Source organism: Anas platyrhynchos, chromosome 2 (assembly GCF_047663525.1).
Source record: "Anas platyrhynchos isolate ZD024472 breed Pekin duck chromosome 2, IASCAAS_PekinDuck_T2T, whole genome shotgun sequence".
Classification (NCBI taxonomy): Eukaryota; Metazoa; Chordata; class Aves; order Anseriformes; family Anatidae; genus Anas; species Anas platyrhynchos.
This window is the reverse complement of record NC_092588.1, coordinates 52,598,242-52,614,117: the sequence shown is the minus strand read 5'-3', so window position 1 is coordinate 52,614,117 and position 15,876 is coordinate 52,598,242. Positions and strand designations below refer to the sequence as shown.

The following is a 15,876-nucleotide window of genomic DNA, read 5'->3' as shown; positions in this document are numbered from 1 at the left end:
CAGTGAGACCGCAACAGCTTACTGAAGACAGAGTATTTCAGCTTCACCGCCAAGATAAACTAGTGAGGATCCTCACAGAAGTGGAGAGGAGGAGTACCAATCCCACCTACATACCATGCAGTGAACTGTAGGAATGCCTTGTCTTCCTTCACAGAGAATTCATTTCTGTACAGGAACTCATACCTGTGTGTGAGGGACCACAAAACCCAGAAGGGATGCTGACCAAGGGGGATAAGTTTTTCATATATGTGTCAGTGATATTAAGGATTAATTGACTTCATATATTAATCAGTGGAAAGTTACAGATGCTAGCTTCCTGTTGAAAAGGTCCAATATTGCTCTAAGCTCCTACAATAAAGTTTCTGTCATTATCCTCTGCTTTTTAAATATATACAAAATTGATGTCAACTGCCATAAGAAAATCACTGTATTCAGAGGTATGCCCCCCTACTACTTTAAAAGAAATGTACTTTTTTATTACTCTTTTGCCTTCAAATTTTATTCCAATTTATAAATTATTCACTGCCCTTAATCATACCTGACACATCAGCCTGAAAAGTGAAAAAGCTGTCCAACAGGTTCTCTCTAGCTTTTGTAGAGACAAGAGAAGAGATGGCAATAATACATATAAAAAGCTAAGTAATATTTCATGCATCAGTGACTGTGGCCTGGGAATGTTGCTACCTAGACCAACAGTATTTCCAGAATACTGTTCTTTCAGCTGAGCATCCAAAATTCATGGAGATGCTCCAGTCTCTTTCATGGGAAATCTAAAAAACTCCTGCTTTAAGCAAACAAAACAAACAAACAAAAACACCTGAAGGAAAAAGGGAAACACATCTTTCACAAGCTAGAGTTTTGATGAAAATGATTGCAACATGAAACAATGAAACACTGCACTGGAAACATACTGTAAAATACTAATAAAAGATTAATCAGATTATCGCTCTTGTATTAATTAGGAAACTCATTGTTCCCTAATTGGAAGTCACTCAACAAGAAAGAAAATTAACAAGCATGTGTCTAAAAATATTCATTGTAAGTAAGATGAGGATACTGCATCACCTCATGTTTTTCCTCTCCCCTCCATCTGTGATCTGTGTCAGTGAAGTTAATGGGACATTTTCATTAATTTTAGCAGAATGAGGACAGCACTTCCATTAAGAAAAAAGAAAGTATGCTTCTGTTTATATGACTCATTTTGTTTTGTTTTGTTTTTGTTTTGTTTTGTTTATGTGAGGGGGTGGGCAGGGTATTTTTGAGCATGTTATAGTAATATATAATAACCTTTAAGTAAACATGACTTCATTCTGAAGACAAAGATGTTTTTCATTCCTAAGGATGTATGTGACACTGGACCCTGAAGTGCAGTGTATGGACATTGGATTCACCTTCAGTTTGTTTGATGTCCAGAATAACCTAGCCAGTGATTCAGGCTACAATTAGCCTTAGCTCTTGCATTTTTTTCCCTCAGTACAGGCCTTTCCCAAGGACAGCATTTTAAGGAAGCTGAGAAAGTGGGAGAACTGTCTTCAGAGTTTTTATTATTCCACAGTTTTCTGAGAGCTGTATATTTGCATTTGTGAAGCCATGAAGATACCTATGTACACAAACACATGTTGCATCACTAGGAAAATCAAAGCCAGAATGATCTCCATCTTTCAGCATATTTAGTAGCATTCTTGCCATGAATCATATCACTTGCTGGGTCTTTAGAGTAAAAAGCTTTTAAGACCTTTTATCATCTTCTCATTCACATTGGTCCTAGCATCATGTTCGAATACAGACATTATGCAATTTTATCATTACTTCACTCAGTGCAGATGACGTACTCCGTATGTGCGTATCACCTCCCTTCTGACCTCCACAAATTACCACACAAGCAAAAATACTTGAGAGTTTTGCAGGTTATATATTTTTTGATATATTTAACTTTTACAGGTATCACAGGATTTTCTATCTGAGGCATCTTTTACTAGTGTAACAATGGGATGACTGGAGTTTTTCTGCAAATTATCCTATCAATAAAATTAACCTATCAATATTTTCTTCAAATTATCCTATCCTATCCTATTCTATCTTTCAAGATGTAGTTTTAATGTAGGTTGACCCTAGCTTGAAAGCTTGTTCCCCAGGAACTGACCATATATCAATTCAGACAGGTGATGAAAAGTTTGAATTCAGGATGTATAAATCAGGTATCTTTTCTACTTCAACCTCTATTTCTTCTTGTATATTTCACTGTTATTAAGTTTTCTACTAGATTCTCCCTCCTAAATGAGCTTGACCATTCACTGTTATTATATAGAACATAAAGAAAAATGACACTGAGATTTTCAAAAAACTTTATCTTGGTTTGATATTATTTCCTTAATCAGACTCCTTAAAATATATAAGAAAAACCTGACACATTTTACGTAAGTACATAAAAATATATGTACACATATAAATATGTGTGCACATATAAATATGCACATATTTTGAAATACTATTTTTGGAAAGTCTTTGATTGGCTTTAAAGTCAGGAATTGCCTGGCTTATTTTAAGTATCAGTCATCTATGAATCAGTAATCCACGGGAAGAGATGCAGCTATGATGGAAATTACACAGACAAATTCTGTACCATGGGGGAAAAAAATAAAAAAGCCTAATGCTTTTTGCTCTTTGCTCACACACTGTCTACATCATCAGTGGTGTATCTTTGTGCTCATAAAACAGTGTTTACAGTGTTTAGAATGGTGTTTCTCCAAGTCACAACTGTCTGGGAAAATATGGTATCTCTGTTAAAAAAACTTGAATACAAATATTTGTTAAGAAAAAAGTAATTTCTATTCTTCTCTCTCCTTTTTGCATGAACTCTATGCATGCATCTCCAAAGTATCAAGATCACTAAAGTGGTTCAATGCGTTGGTGATCAGTAAGCACGACTTCTTTCAGAAAGATGTTTATATGAAAAAACATGAGTCCAAAGCAACAAGCCTGCAACTGTGTATAAACCAAAAGCTATGTAAAATGCGCACAAATGGATTACCATTAAGAAATGCAATATTTGAGAAAAAATAATAATAATAAAAGATGTGCAGGAGACCCAAACAATTGAAGTTCTCACAGTAGCAACAGTGTTGAATTGGAAAGCACTTATTGCAAACAGTGAATGTGCAAGGAATGGAGAATAAAAAAGGTGAAAAATGGATTAGAAAAACTATGGTAACAGGATGCATCTCTTAGACCTTTTGTCCTCAGCAGGATTTTCTGATCTTTTCCATACTCCTCATTTTTCAGGCTGCCATCAAGCTTTACTTTGCAGTGACTTCCTGGATACTAGACCCATATTCTTTCAAGAGATCCTAAAAGACTACTGCAGATTTTCTCTCCCTTATCCAGCTACAAATCTTCATAAAATTTACTGGAACTTCCTATCTTTCAGACTTCAGTCTCTAGCAAACTTGACAAAAGTTGGCCAATGGATTTCAAAGGTACTGGGAGGTTGAAGTGACAGATGGCATGTGGAAAGATGATGTAATTGCATTATTTTTTTTTCCAGTGAAAACCAGGCTGAACATAACCAATATACATGCAGAGGTACATACAGATAGTAAAGGAATAAGTCTTGAATGAAGCTCAGCTGTAATAGAAATGTCAGTTATCTGTTGACTGCACCTTCTTGACAAGTTAGCTAACCAGTCCATTTTCTACCTGCTTACAGGTACAAGATAAACTTATGCTACCTTTCAGGAATGGGCAACGGAATCTCACTCTTTTTTTTTTTTTTTTTTCCATCTGGATCAGTTTATCTGGGCTGTGAAAAATTAAACACCAGGAGTATACTGCCAGCACACTGAGAGAAAGCTGCTCACTTCCTGGTAGGATAATGAGAGTGCAGCAGCGGAGGTGTGCATTTCAAGATCACAGCAAGCTGTGCTTTATTCAGAATGGTACCATAGCACTTGATTTATGCTGTAACCACATAGAAACCATGGCATGGGAGGAATATGGTAGGAGGGAGATTGTAAAGTATAGGAAGAAAAAAAAATCTCAGAAAAAAATCCCAGGAAAATAAATTTGTATTATGTAAAGGGGAAATGGCACAGTTGTGCTGTTCAAAAGTTATTCGTTATATTAAAAGAAACATTGGTAATAATGAAAACCCTTTCTTAGAAGAGTAGACGCATGAGCAATGGTAGGTAGGTAGGTGGGAGGAATAGCGTGGGTTGTGAGACCAATATTAGACTCAGAGAGAAGTCCCACACAATGAAAACTCCCTGCAAAAAACAGCGAAAGCAAAAGGGGACATGTTTTTAAGTTGTTTTCCTGCCAAAGATGAAAGTGAAGCCAACTACCTGTTGTACAGGAGACTGCATACAAAAAAAAAAAAAAAAAAAAAAAAGAGAGAAAGAAAGTAGCAGAAAGAAATGCAAAAGATCCTTGACAATTATCACTGTAGGAAGACTGATTTCACAAGGCACGTTTTTCTATGCTGACAGAAGAAACTTAATGAAAAAAGCGAATACCACTCAGCTTTAAGCTGTTAATAATGTTCTGCAGGTCAGGTAAAAAGTCCACTAGTGTCAATAAAAGGCTGTCTGCTGAATAGAGTGGCTTTTGGCTCATTTCCATTAAGCTTTTAATCAGGTGCTAAATGAGCTCAAGTCAACAGTAAGTCAAGGAAATAACTTGTTATCACACATTACACAATTGCTTGATGGCCTATATTCAGTGAGTTAGGGGCTCTAATTTAGTCTCTGGCTGACAAGCTAGTAAAATTCTATCACAACTCTCAGAGTAATCAGCACAGCCTTGGGATGAATAAGCAAGCCTCTGTAGGTCAAGGTCAAATTATACAACTAGGAAGGTGTGAAGAAGTCTGCAAAAAAGACCTAGCTTAACAAACCTAATTTCCCAGAGCGAGCTCTTGGCTACTTCTCAAATAATAAATAAATAAACAAACAAACAAATAAATAAATAAAGTTCATCAGAAAGGAATAAAAGCCATGCATAATTATATATTATACAATTAGTCTCTGAAAGTGAAAAGGTTTCCCAGCAAGAAATCATGTATCGATCTAGACTAAAAGAAATAGTTCTACTTCATGCCAATTGATATTGAAAAGTCATCAGGAAATTAAATATACTTTATTTTTTGTCCTCTTTTTTGTTTTTGTTTTTGTTTTTGTTTTTTGTTTAATACCATTTACCATTTTCCTCTTATTTTTTCCACCCAGACATTTACAATGCACTTCTGCATAGCTCCTAGACTTAAATGACTTTTATCATGTGCAGCTTAAAATAAAGCACATTCATAAAAGCTTTCTTGAATAGGAATGGATTGAAGGACATATGTGAAATGAAGGATTCATAACAGAACTTTGCTGAATTACAATGATTTCAAAGCTAAACCCAAATGCTTCTGCTGCCTAGCCCCTCTGATCTAACTAATGTCCAGTGTGAACAGTGACATGAAAGACTTTTTAATAATTCCATATTATTTTGCAAATCTCCTATCTAGAGAGAACACAAATGACCAAGAGCAAATCATTGTGATTCGCTGTACTTCACTTATATAATATGGAACCACTGAATGTATATTTCTTAAGGCTCGGAATGGATAAGTGTCATTCCTCATGGTGTGTCTGTGCACAAAGCATGGCTATGTGGAGTTTGTGCTGACACCTAATGTTTATATTCACCTTCCTAGGTTGCTATACTGAGGTTGCTATATCTAACTGCAGAGGAGTTTTGGCTGAGGAAAGGGTATGATAAAGTTTGCTGGATGATGAGAGTAGTCATGAACTTTGAGCAACCTGCAGCAAGTTCATGAAAATCCCCACAGACAATGAGACAGCTTTCTCCCTGGACATTAATGGACAGAGCAGACAAAATTCCTGTTTTCCCCTTAGACAGTCAGGCAGGCTGCTATTGGGAGCTGGAATAAGTATGTTCCAGTCTTTTGGTCTATTCATCACTGATGTCAAGAGCATAACATTCTTAACAAAGATCAAACACCTTCCTCTACAACCTATTTCTCAGATAAAATCTTTGGGAAAAAATGGGGTAGAGTAGTACAAGGAAGGGGAGGAAATTAATGAGCAAAATGCAGGAGTCTTTTGTTTTTAATCACAGATACTAGAAGAGATACATCTCTTTTTATTTCCATTTTAAAGCTACAGCTTTAGGCATGTTGTACCAAAATTAAGTTATTTTTGGTTCGGTGAACTATGATTCACTATACATTTTTGCAGAAGACAGACAGAAACAATTGTTGATTTAAATCCACACTATTTTCTTTTATGGATATAATTTATTTTATTGCTTTAGGAAAGCTCTCCGTTTTAGAATCATTTAGAAGAAAACACTAATACCCAAACTATTAATTTGTACAATTTTCACGAGAATTTGGTCTCTTTTAAAAGGATCCAATGAAATAAAAAATGACATAAAAAACATAAATTTGTCATCCCTCTAGACTAAAGCTTTCATAAACAATTTAAGTATTTTCACTTTTAGTTACATTTCTCCACAAAATAGTGTGATTCTAAGTGAACTAAGGAGTGGAAACCACAGATTTGTCTGTTTTCAAACAGTCATTGTTCTTTTTAATTAAATGTCAGACGCTCTCTGATGAGTTGCAACGATTAGCTTAGGGCTAATTTCACATGTGCTATTCATGATGAGTGTATATACATATATATATGTGTACACACATGCAATTATGTAAAGCTTCTGCAGGCCTAAGTTACAGTTCAGCAAAGTATTCAAAGAACAGACCTACTGTACACACTTGAACACTTTCACTTAATACTAACAGGCTGAAATACTTTGCAAATTCAAAGCACAGGTAGTGGAGCCCCTTTTCGAAGTAACTTTGAAATACATGGTCAAATCTACCATTATTCAAAAAAGCTCATACCAGAAGTGACCAAACACAGTTGTTAAAATACTTTCCTTAACTGGTGCCTATGAGTGAAGGACAGAAAGAAATAGGAAAAGAAAATGTATCTCTCCATGGAGAGTTCTATATGATCTTGATGACTGACTTACTTGAGGGTGGTGAGCTCTGTAAGGGATGGCTGTGTGGCCTTAAGATAGCTCTCTCTCCGTGCAGCAATCTTTGGAGATGGCTTCGGACTTGTGTCTGAATCTCCACTGTCATCATCCCCCATGGCTTTGATGTAACTGCCACTACGCATTCGTCGGCAGGGAATCTCATCATCTTTCCCTCGTGGAGTGTATCCAGACCATTCATCTTGAGGAACCTGCAGTTATAAACACAATTCCCTTATTAGTACCCTTTTCCCTGTTGTAATTGCACAGCAAGATTTGACCGTGCTAAGCTGCCACATAGACATAACAAAAATTCACATGGGCAGGGGCCCATCCTCCATACCATTGTACTTTGCAGTGGAGGCCCCCTTCTCTACCTGTATAGTCACAAATGCCTCTGGAGGTATGCTATTTTCCAATCGTTATCTCGAAGTTTCCAGAAATCTATCTAACACAGGAGCCTCATATAGGCCTAATTCTGGGCTGGATAAATCTGTTTTTCTTTGGTGAATACCGTTTTCATTCAAATGATTTCCAGACAGATTACAGAGTAATCTTGGTTCAGCTCAATGTATTGAATACACATGGCAAGGCAAGATAAAATATGAATCTTGAAATCACAGTCATTTCAGATAGAGTATGCATGGCTACATGTGAATCTGCACCCACCAGAATGATTTTGGTTAAAGACACACTTCAAGTTGGTATAGCTATGTAGTAAGCATCACAAAAGTATGTTTGCAACTTCAAAATTACAATAATGTAGCTTCTATAGCATAATTAGTGCAAATGGATTCTCATCACCTTGCAGGGATCTTCCTTTTGAATTATGTTAGTCTGCATATCTGAGTCATACAACTCTCTATTCCTTTATTTTTCTTCTTATTATTAACATTCATTATTTCTCTTGATCTGAAGCAAGTTCTGTTCACTCTTTGCAATGGAAATCTGGAACACCAAGAATGTGTGTTCACAAGATTTTAGGACACAGCAAGAGACACTCCAAGAGCACTATTTTCATGCCCACTCATCCTCTCCCTTGCTTGCTCTTGGGGCTTCTGGCCATTGTAAACCAACACCTGCACTTCTGTAACAGCAGAAACAACATGCAGTGGAGCAAGGTTCTTGAAATAACTGTCCTAAAGTTATTCTGCAGATCCTTTGCTATTTTATAGTAAGAGTGCAACTGCAAAAGCACATTTCAGTTAAGCATATTAATGTTAGATTTAAATAATTGTAGTTATGGATTTCTACTTGTTCACTACTTTTTTGATTAAACATAGAGTCTCAAATCTGGGTTACTAAAAATTTTCCAACAGCTTATAAATACTAACTTCTAACAGGACAATCAAAAAATGTCTCTTTTCTATGAATAGTTTGCTCCTCAACAACATTTAACTTCTGGTGAGTACCTTGTGCATCCATTGCTTCCTAAACTTCAGCCATACCATTTACATGCCATCTTGTTTAGAAAATCATAACTTGCTTCAAGAAGGACCTTAAGGGGAATGAATATATTTCAAAGTCTTTTTTTTTTTTTTTTTTTTTTTTTTTTTAATTGAATGATGGCATGCAGTAATCGGTATTGGTAGGAAGTAGTTGAATAACTATACTTAAAAGCACTTGCAATATCCTTCTTCTAGTAAAGGGGAAGACTCTAAGTACTCGAGTATTACAAGCTAAGAGTACAAAGCATTTACAGAACCCACTGGAGGAAAAGTGTTGAATATACAGTTCTGATAAACCTCAATTTCAAATAAAAAACATATGCAATGTTTCAACTTTTAAGTTTATGCCTAGATCACAGGCTTGGACAGCTGATGATGTCTTTTTTGGGTGTGTACATCTTCTCAATGTGCAAATGAAAATATTTTCTAGTGGATTTGATTTTGATTTTTGACATACAGGAACATTTTACACTCCTCCTCCAGCACACTTATGACAGACAGACAATAATATTTTTTCCAGGTTTGATGTTTGCATTGCTCTTAGGGCTACAGCATCAGCAACCAGAGAAAATACAATCTGTGCTTATAACATCCCTCATCTACACCTAGGAACCTGCAGCTCCTGCTTGTCAACCTTGACTTTTCAAATGACTTGTACAAGAAAGAAGTTAACAGAGGATTTGTAAAACCAAGCTTTGCTGACATTTTGATGAAATGCTTTCCAATCACTCTTCAGGCAGATATTTAATAGCTAAGAGTATGTAGAGAATCTGTGACTTCTCACAGGACATGTACTTTAATCTGTTTAATATTTTATTCATTATGATTTAGTCAAAGATCTGTGATTTTTCTCATTAAAATAAATTAGTGAATTAGTCTTTAATGCACTAAATAAAATATGTTGGTATAACATTAGGGTTTGTGTCTCCAACTGAGCAAAAGTCAGAGCAGTTAAAGTTATTATACTCACACAGCACCCGTAATATAGGCAAGCTGAACACTTGTAGATTTATTAAATTACAGACATACAGTTAAATTTAGTGCTGTAGTTTTTAGCTGCTCTACAGATGAGATATAGCTGCTCTGGGCACTATAACTCAGTTTCCTGAGTTCTGTTGTCAATAATCCCATATAAAAATACATATAATACCTTTCGTCCCAAAGCTTCTCAAAATTGATTTAGATACAACAGACCAAGTTTCGAAAGCTGGTTTCAATGGATTTGCCACAAAACATCCTATTTACACATGCAAACACTGTGGACAGATAGAAATGTACTGTGATGAGCTGTGAAAGCTCTAGCTGCACAAATTACATGAGATGATAAGGAGGAAGTCTCCAGTTTGAGCTCTCCTGACTCAGGGAAGTAGGCAGTTTATGAATAACAGCACACTATCGTTTTAGTAGCTCCTTGGCCTTTTAAACACTAGTTGCAGAAAAAAAAGCTGAGTTGTTCACATAGAGAGCAGGGACAAAGCAATCTCAAGCCACAAACCCAGTGGATGTTTTGTGTACTGAAAGCTACTTGCATGTGCAAAAATAAAGAAAATTATACAAATAACAACGCAAGTCCCATTACCAAATCACAGTTTTAAGGATAAACCCTGTATGGGCCAAAGAGAAAAGGATGCCTGTAGGTAGAAAAAACACCCAGAGTTAGAGAACAGCCTAAAAAAGAGAACAGTCTAAAGAATCAACCTAGCTGTATAGAATTTCAGTTTAAACATTGAGAAAAGCAAAGTGTTTGTACAAACTATCTTAGCTGCCTAGGCAAAACTTCAGTAGAATTATGTAATAGATATTTAACTACAAAGGTGGGGACATCTACTAGTTTGTTTAAGCAGTTTGAGCAGTTTTATTGCAGATATGTAGATATTTATTTTATTTTTTTTTTTCATTAAGGTTTCAGTATTTAAAAGAACAACAGGGGTCCAATTCCCCTCTATTTTATTTCAGTTTCATAGGAGCTGAAAACCCTGATTTCAGAAGATGGAGTAGGAAAAAGCAGTGTAACTGCTTGAGAGCACTAGTGAGGTAAACAAATGCTTTAAAAGTAGTAGATTTTTGCTTTGGCTATTAACAATTATAATGCTTTTTATGAAAGGATCTCAGAGCACTGTCTGTTTATTACTTGAGTAGGACAAACAACATTTAAAGCTCAACATTTCCTATTATTATAACTATTTTATAATAAATAAAAGAAAATAGAATCATAAAATGCTAACGTTTTTATACTTCTGTGTCTAAAGACAAATACCTCAAGCAATACTTGCTAAAAGAAGTGACCTGATTTTCAGAGTTGCTTTCTTTGGTGGCTAATACAAATGGCTGTAGCTGCTTATAGATCACAATCCAATTTACTATCAAACAGAAGTGTTTGTATCATGGGAAAGAAGAAAAATATAAAATTCTAGCTGAAATACAAATTAGGAAAATAAAATTGGTCACATTATTTCCTGAATTCTTTTCCTTCTTTTCCTATTCTTTTCTTATACATGTGATACTGAATATACTGTAGCATATTTCCTTCTGTTCTGGAAAATGCTGGGAGAAGTATCTATATGAACCTCCATCTCTTTTTTATTTGATTTTTTTTTTTTTTTCAGTCAGGAAGTCTGCCTAGATTTTCTTTCTTTGGACTATTGGACTTCACTTGAATGTCCAATATTATATCTTGCAAGGTCACATACTGTGCTTCATGCAAGTGCATATGCACAGCAATTACTGCCTTGGAGGATTAATGGCATTGACATACCTGAGACAAAGCTGTTTCATGCTTTTAAGAAAATCATGTTATCCAATTACCTTGGCAATTTCATTTTTTCACTATCAGAATATCAAGCAGATACATGACTCTTATGATTGTTTCTACTCTCATGAAAGAGGTGGAAGAGCTAAACTCAGATCTAACAATGAACATCATTGTTTTTATTAAAATGGGACTATTATCATTCATAGTACTGAACTAATAGAGATCCTGGAAACATTTCATTCTAATCTTTAAGATCATATACAATTTTCTTTACACACCTAAAAATCAAGAGTGTCCTTTAATCATACATAAAAGCTCAGTGAAACAGAGAATTATTATTACTTGAAATACATAAAAATATTCAGCAATGGCCTTTAAGCCAGGCAACTTACTGAATTTATGACTTCAGTTCTTCACTATATACCTGGAAATAAAATGTTTGTTACAAGTATGAAAACTAAGTTTTACTATGTTTTCTTTCTTTTGATTAAATGGTAGATATGTTTTTCTAAACAGAACAGACTATACAGATAACACTGCCACCAGCCAACATCTTACCTGGATTCAGCTTCATTTAGTGTATTGTTTACCTATCCTGATCTTTAAATAAATGTATGGACTTCTGGAAGTGTTTACACTGTTGTTAGTCAGGCTGGATTGACTTGTTATTATTATTATTATTATTTTAAATTTATTTTTTAATATATATAAAGGAATAGGATTTTTCTATCAGATAATCTAGGACCCTGAATAAAGAAACTAAGCAAACAGGTATACTGGCCCCACAGTTTCCAAACATTCATTTTAGCAGCTCATGCTTAGTGGTATGTGAAATAAACCTAGCATGTAAGGACAAAGGTAAAGAAAACATTTTTTGTTTATTTATTCAAGCTTTAACAAATAAAAAATAGAATATCTAATATCTCTAGTTTCCTTCCTTCTACCCAGAATTGTTCTTAACTTACCTTATTGGATGAAATAGCAAACAGACTGTCTCTATAGCAAATTAAGTTCATTATTGATCTCTAGTTTGATTTGGTTTATTGCAGCTGAAAGCATAAAAGCTTCTCCCTGTGCTTTGCCAAAGCAATGTGGATGACTATAGAAGTAAACACAAGGACTGGAAGGGAGTGGCTAACCATTGCTCACAGCAGTAGACTTGTAACTTTAGCTTTCTATTAGTATGCAAATACTTAATGAAATGAAATCACACAACTGAAGAACAATGCTTAATGACTGCTCAGTGCAGATTTTCAAACCCATGCAATTTGGTTTTCTTAGCCGTTATTATGCTTCTTCTGTGTGTTGTTAAGGAAGTTTCAATTGCTATCTTCTACTTACTAAGCCTATTCCTAGCACTCATGAATATTGAATTAATCAGACCAATAAAGATAAGCAACATTTCAGTCTATCAACCTGCATGTATTAAGAATCATTGAAGTACACAAAAAAACAAGGAAGCCTTGCAAGCCTCGAACAATATATATTTAGCAAGCTTCAAGAGTTTTCAAAAAGGCAGACAAGAACATTCGTACCATTTAGGACAAACTTAACAAGTTCAATATCTGCAGTAATTCTTGCTTTAGCTTGTATGATTTCAGCAGTCAGGTTCTATTATAAATTTAATTAATTTAGCTGACTTATCTTCATGTTGTTTTACATGAAGAGTATTTATAGCCAGGACAAAGAACCTGCCTGAGATAGAACATTACCTCCTCAATCCTGAGGCTGCAACCTGCATCAAACCTGAATGAGCACTGTGAAGAACTGCAATTTTCCTTACCTTAATGGTAGTTTGAAAAGGCAGTGTGAATACTCAGAGTAAGTCAATAGACAAACTTTTTCAAGTACTGCTACAGTTTATCATTTTCATTTGTTAAAAGATGCCTTGACCACTTGTGAATCTGATTCACAGTCTGTCTTGTGAAGAGGAATTTGTGTTTCCTCCACAGATAATCCCGACCTGACTCCAAAATCAATTTTCTCCTGCTGTTTTACACATAAAAGTCCAACAAAGAGTGAAGAGGGCCACTTGGACACAATGATTACAGCCAAGGGCCTTGCAACTTTGCCACTCCCAAACATATTCTGCAGAAAGGACGACAAACAGCTATCACCTCTGTTATTTAAAATCGTGGAGCCTGAGTGTAGGCCAGGACCACAGATTAAAACTCCTTCGTTGGTACTCATGGATGTTATTGTTTCTGTGGTAGAGGGCAAACATTCATTCTCATCTTTCTCTAAACCCTTAAAGCTTTCAGTTTCAGATGGCTAAAATGAGATAGCACTCCTCACCCAGGAAGGACAATGAGAACCTACAGTATGACTGCTAACGTGAATACCAGTCCTTGAAAGGATAATTTCAATGAGTGGAGAAATGTTCTTTCACCAGTAGATGACTTCCTTGGGGTGAATCAGCGCTCTCCCTAGTCACTTCAGCTCCTGCATACAGTGACTAGCTAGCATCAAAAACCAATGCTGTTAAAGAAGATGTCATTTTACCTTTCTTTCACTGCATAAAACCACAAGCCCACTATCAAGCTGGCAAGAAAATGGCTCATGGATAGAGAACATGTAGCTGAATCTGAAATCCTTGGAAGAGAAACAGATGTGGTGGAGAGTGTATTTTGAGGGAAACAGCCCTGATGCTGTTTCTGTTGGCTGACTATAACTAGATAATCTCTAATGCTTTGCAAATGTCTCACTCACACAGGCAATGACTGTAAGTAATGCAGTTAACCTACCATCTCTGGCTGGCTGTTAGCTTCTGTCATATTTTAGTATACAATGGCCAGACTTCACTGAGACGTCCACAATGCTTTCTTTTGGATTACAGCAATGAATTATATCTGTGTAAGAAGCCTTTATTCAGCTCTAAAGAAATTTTACTGGTTTCAGAATTTAATAGGATGTCTCAGTGACCCCAAACTGTCACCTCTGCTCTATCTCAGTGGCTAGTCAAGGTCATGGTCTTGACTCTCTTCTGCTGGAAACTGAATTACTAGAGTATAGGAAATCTAGAAGAGTTTCTAACAAACTGATCAGCAGGCTGGGTTTATGTCAGTAAAGCAAAATTAGTCAGAAATTTATTTGCATGAAAAAACAACTTAAGGTCTCTGGAAGCCTTGGCCTATCAAAGCTGGCACAGTGTCTTATCCATTTTCATGGCACATTGCCTAGCCTTTGGTAAGAGAAATATTTATTTATCAGAAGTCATATAATCTCTTCACTTTCTACCCAAACAAGACAGTCCATTGCACAAACTCAGTGTAAGCAGATGAGAGGAGAAAGCATGTACAGAAACATCAAACAGATTCATGTTCATGTTGTTTAATTCATTATTGGACAGAAGGTTAGCTGTGCAACAAGCACAGTGCTGGAGACTTTGCAGAGCTGAACAGAGACCATTGCCAGCTGCCCCCAGCTCAAACCACTCACTATCATGGTGGTATTCCCCACTCAAGATCTGTGCTACAGATTCCATTCTTGAAACAAACAAACAAAAAAATCAACAGCTGGATGTAGGAAAAATATTCTTTATTATTTAGCACTGAATAAGGAAGGCATGTCACCACTCAGTGCTTTTTTTCCCACTTACTGTGCAAGTTTCCATAAGAAATGTTAGGGATTTTGAACTCTGATACAGATTGAAATGATCTTATTTGCTGGACTGTCTTTGTGTTGAAGATTTTGGTAGAGTTTTATTTATTTGTTCGTTTGTTTGTTTGTTTATTTATTTATTTATTCCCAGTGAATTTAATGAAAATAAGCAGATTAGAACACTCCAGATATTTAAGGTTGCAGAAAGGCTCAACTCCAGGTCTGAATCAAGTTTTATCCACGTATATACCAAAAGGAACCGTAGTAGATAATAAATGCTGGCTTAAATGCATCCATAACTTTCACAAATGTTTCTGACAATAACACTATATGTAACATAGTGTTGCACAAGCATGTTGCTAAATCCTCTATACTGTATGCTAGCAACACAAAAAGGAGATTCAGCAGACAGAATTATGTTCATTAATGAATGCACTGTGAGAACATAGGGATGTTAACAGAATGAACCAAAAGTAATTCTTCAAGTTAATCTAGAAAAAATAACATCAGTGCCAGTATTTTCAATATTAAGAGGTTACAGAATGGTGTTAAAACCAACGGATAGAAAAATACCAACCTAAGGAGCATGAGCAAATAAAATTGCAGCTAAATGTGAAGTACTGACATTGCCATAGAACAACTCTCTTAGAACTTAGGTGGCCTCCATTTCTGCATTACTCAGATGCCAAAGGTCTGTTCAGGCTTTAATTAACTGAATGAGAACACAGCAGTTGTTAAGGTGAAATATGTAGCAATATCATTCTCATCATTCTTTCAGCTGACAATTTTTTAGAAAGGTAAATTAAAGGACTGAGAGGATGAAGAGGATGGCTATACTGAAATAATCTCCTAAATTTTTCTCCCAGTATAGTAAAGGCATATTGTAGGTAGAATGTTTGTAGGTTGGCTAAATAACCAACATGTAGGCTTATCAGAATTATTTTTATTTATATATATATATATATATTTAAAAAGCAGGTTTTGCTTTATTTATAACTCCAATTGCCCCCAAATTTCATAACTTTATTCATTATT

The 15,876-nt window shown here is 35.5% G+C and overlaps 1 protein-coding gene across 10 annotated transcripts in view; it reads right to left on the bottom strand.

Annotated features, from left to right (window-relative positions):
• DLGAP1 (DLG associated protein 1) overlaps positions 1 to 15,876 on the bottom strand; it is a 410,173-nt gene that overhangs the window by 122,081 nt on the left and 272,216 nt on the right. For all 10 annotated transcript variants that reach the window (XM_038174624.2, XM_021268892.4, XM_072034762.1 and 7 more), the window contains one exon: positions 7,039 to 7,253. In XM_038174624.2, coding sequence (XP_038030552.2) covers positions 7,039 to 7,253 — 215 coding nt within the window. The remainder of the gene's footprint in view (positions 1 to 7,038; positions 7,254 to 15,876) is intronic.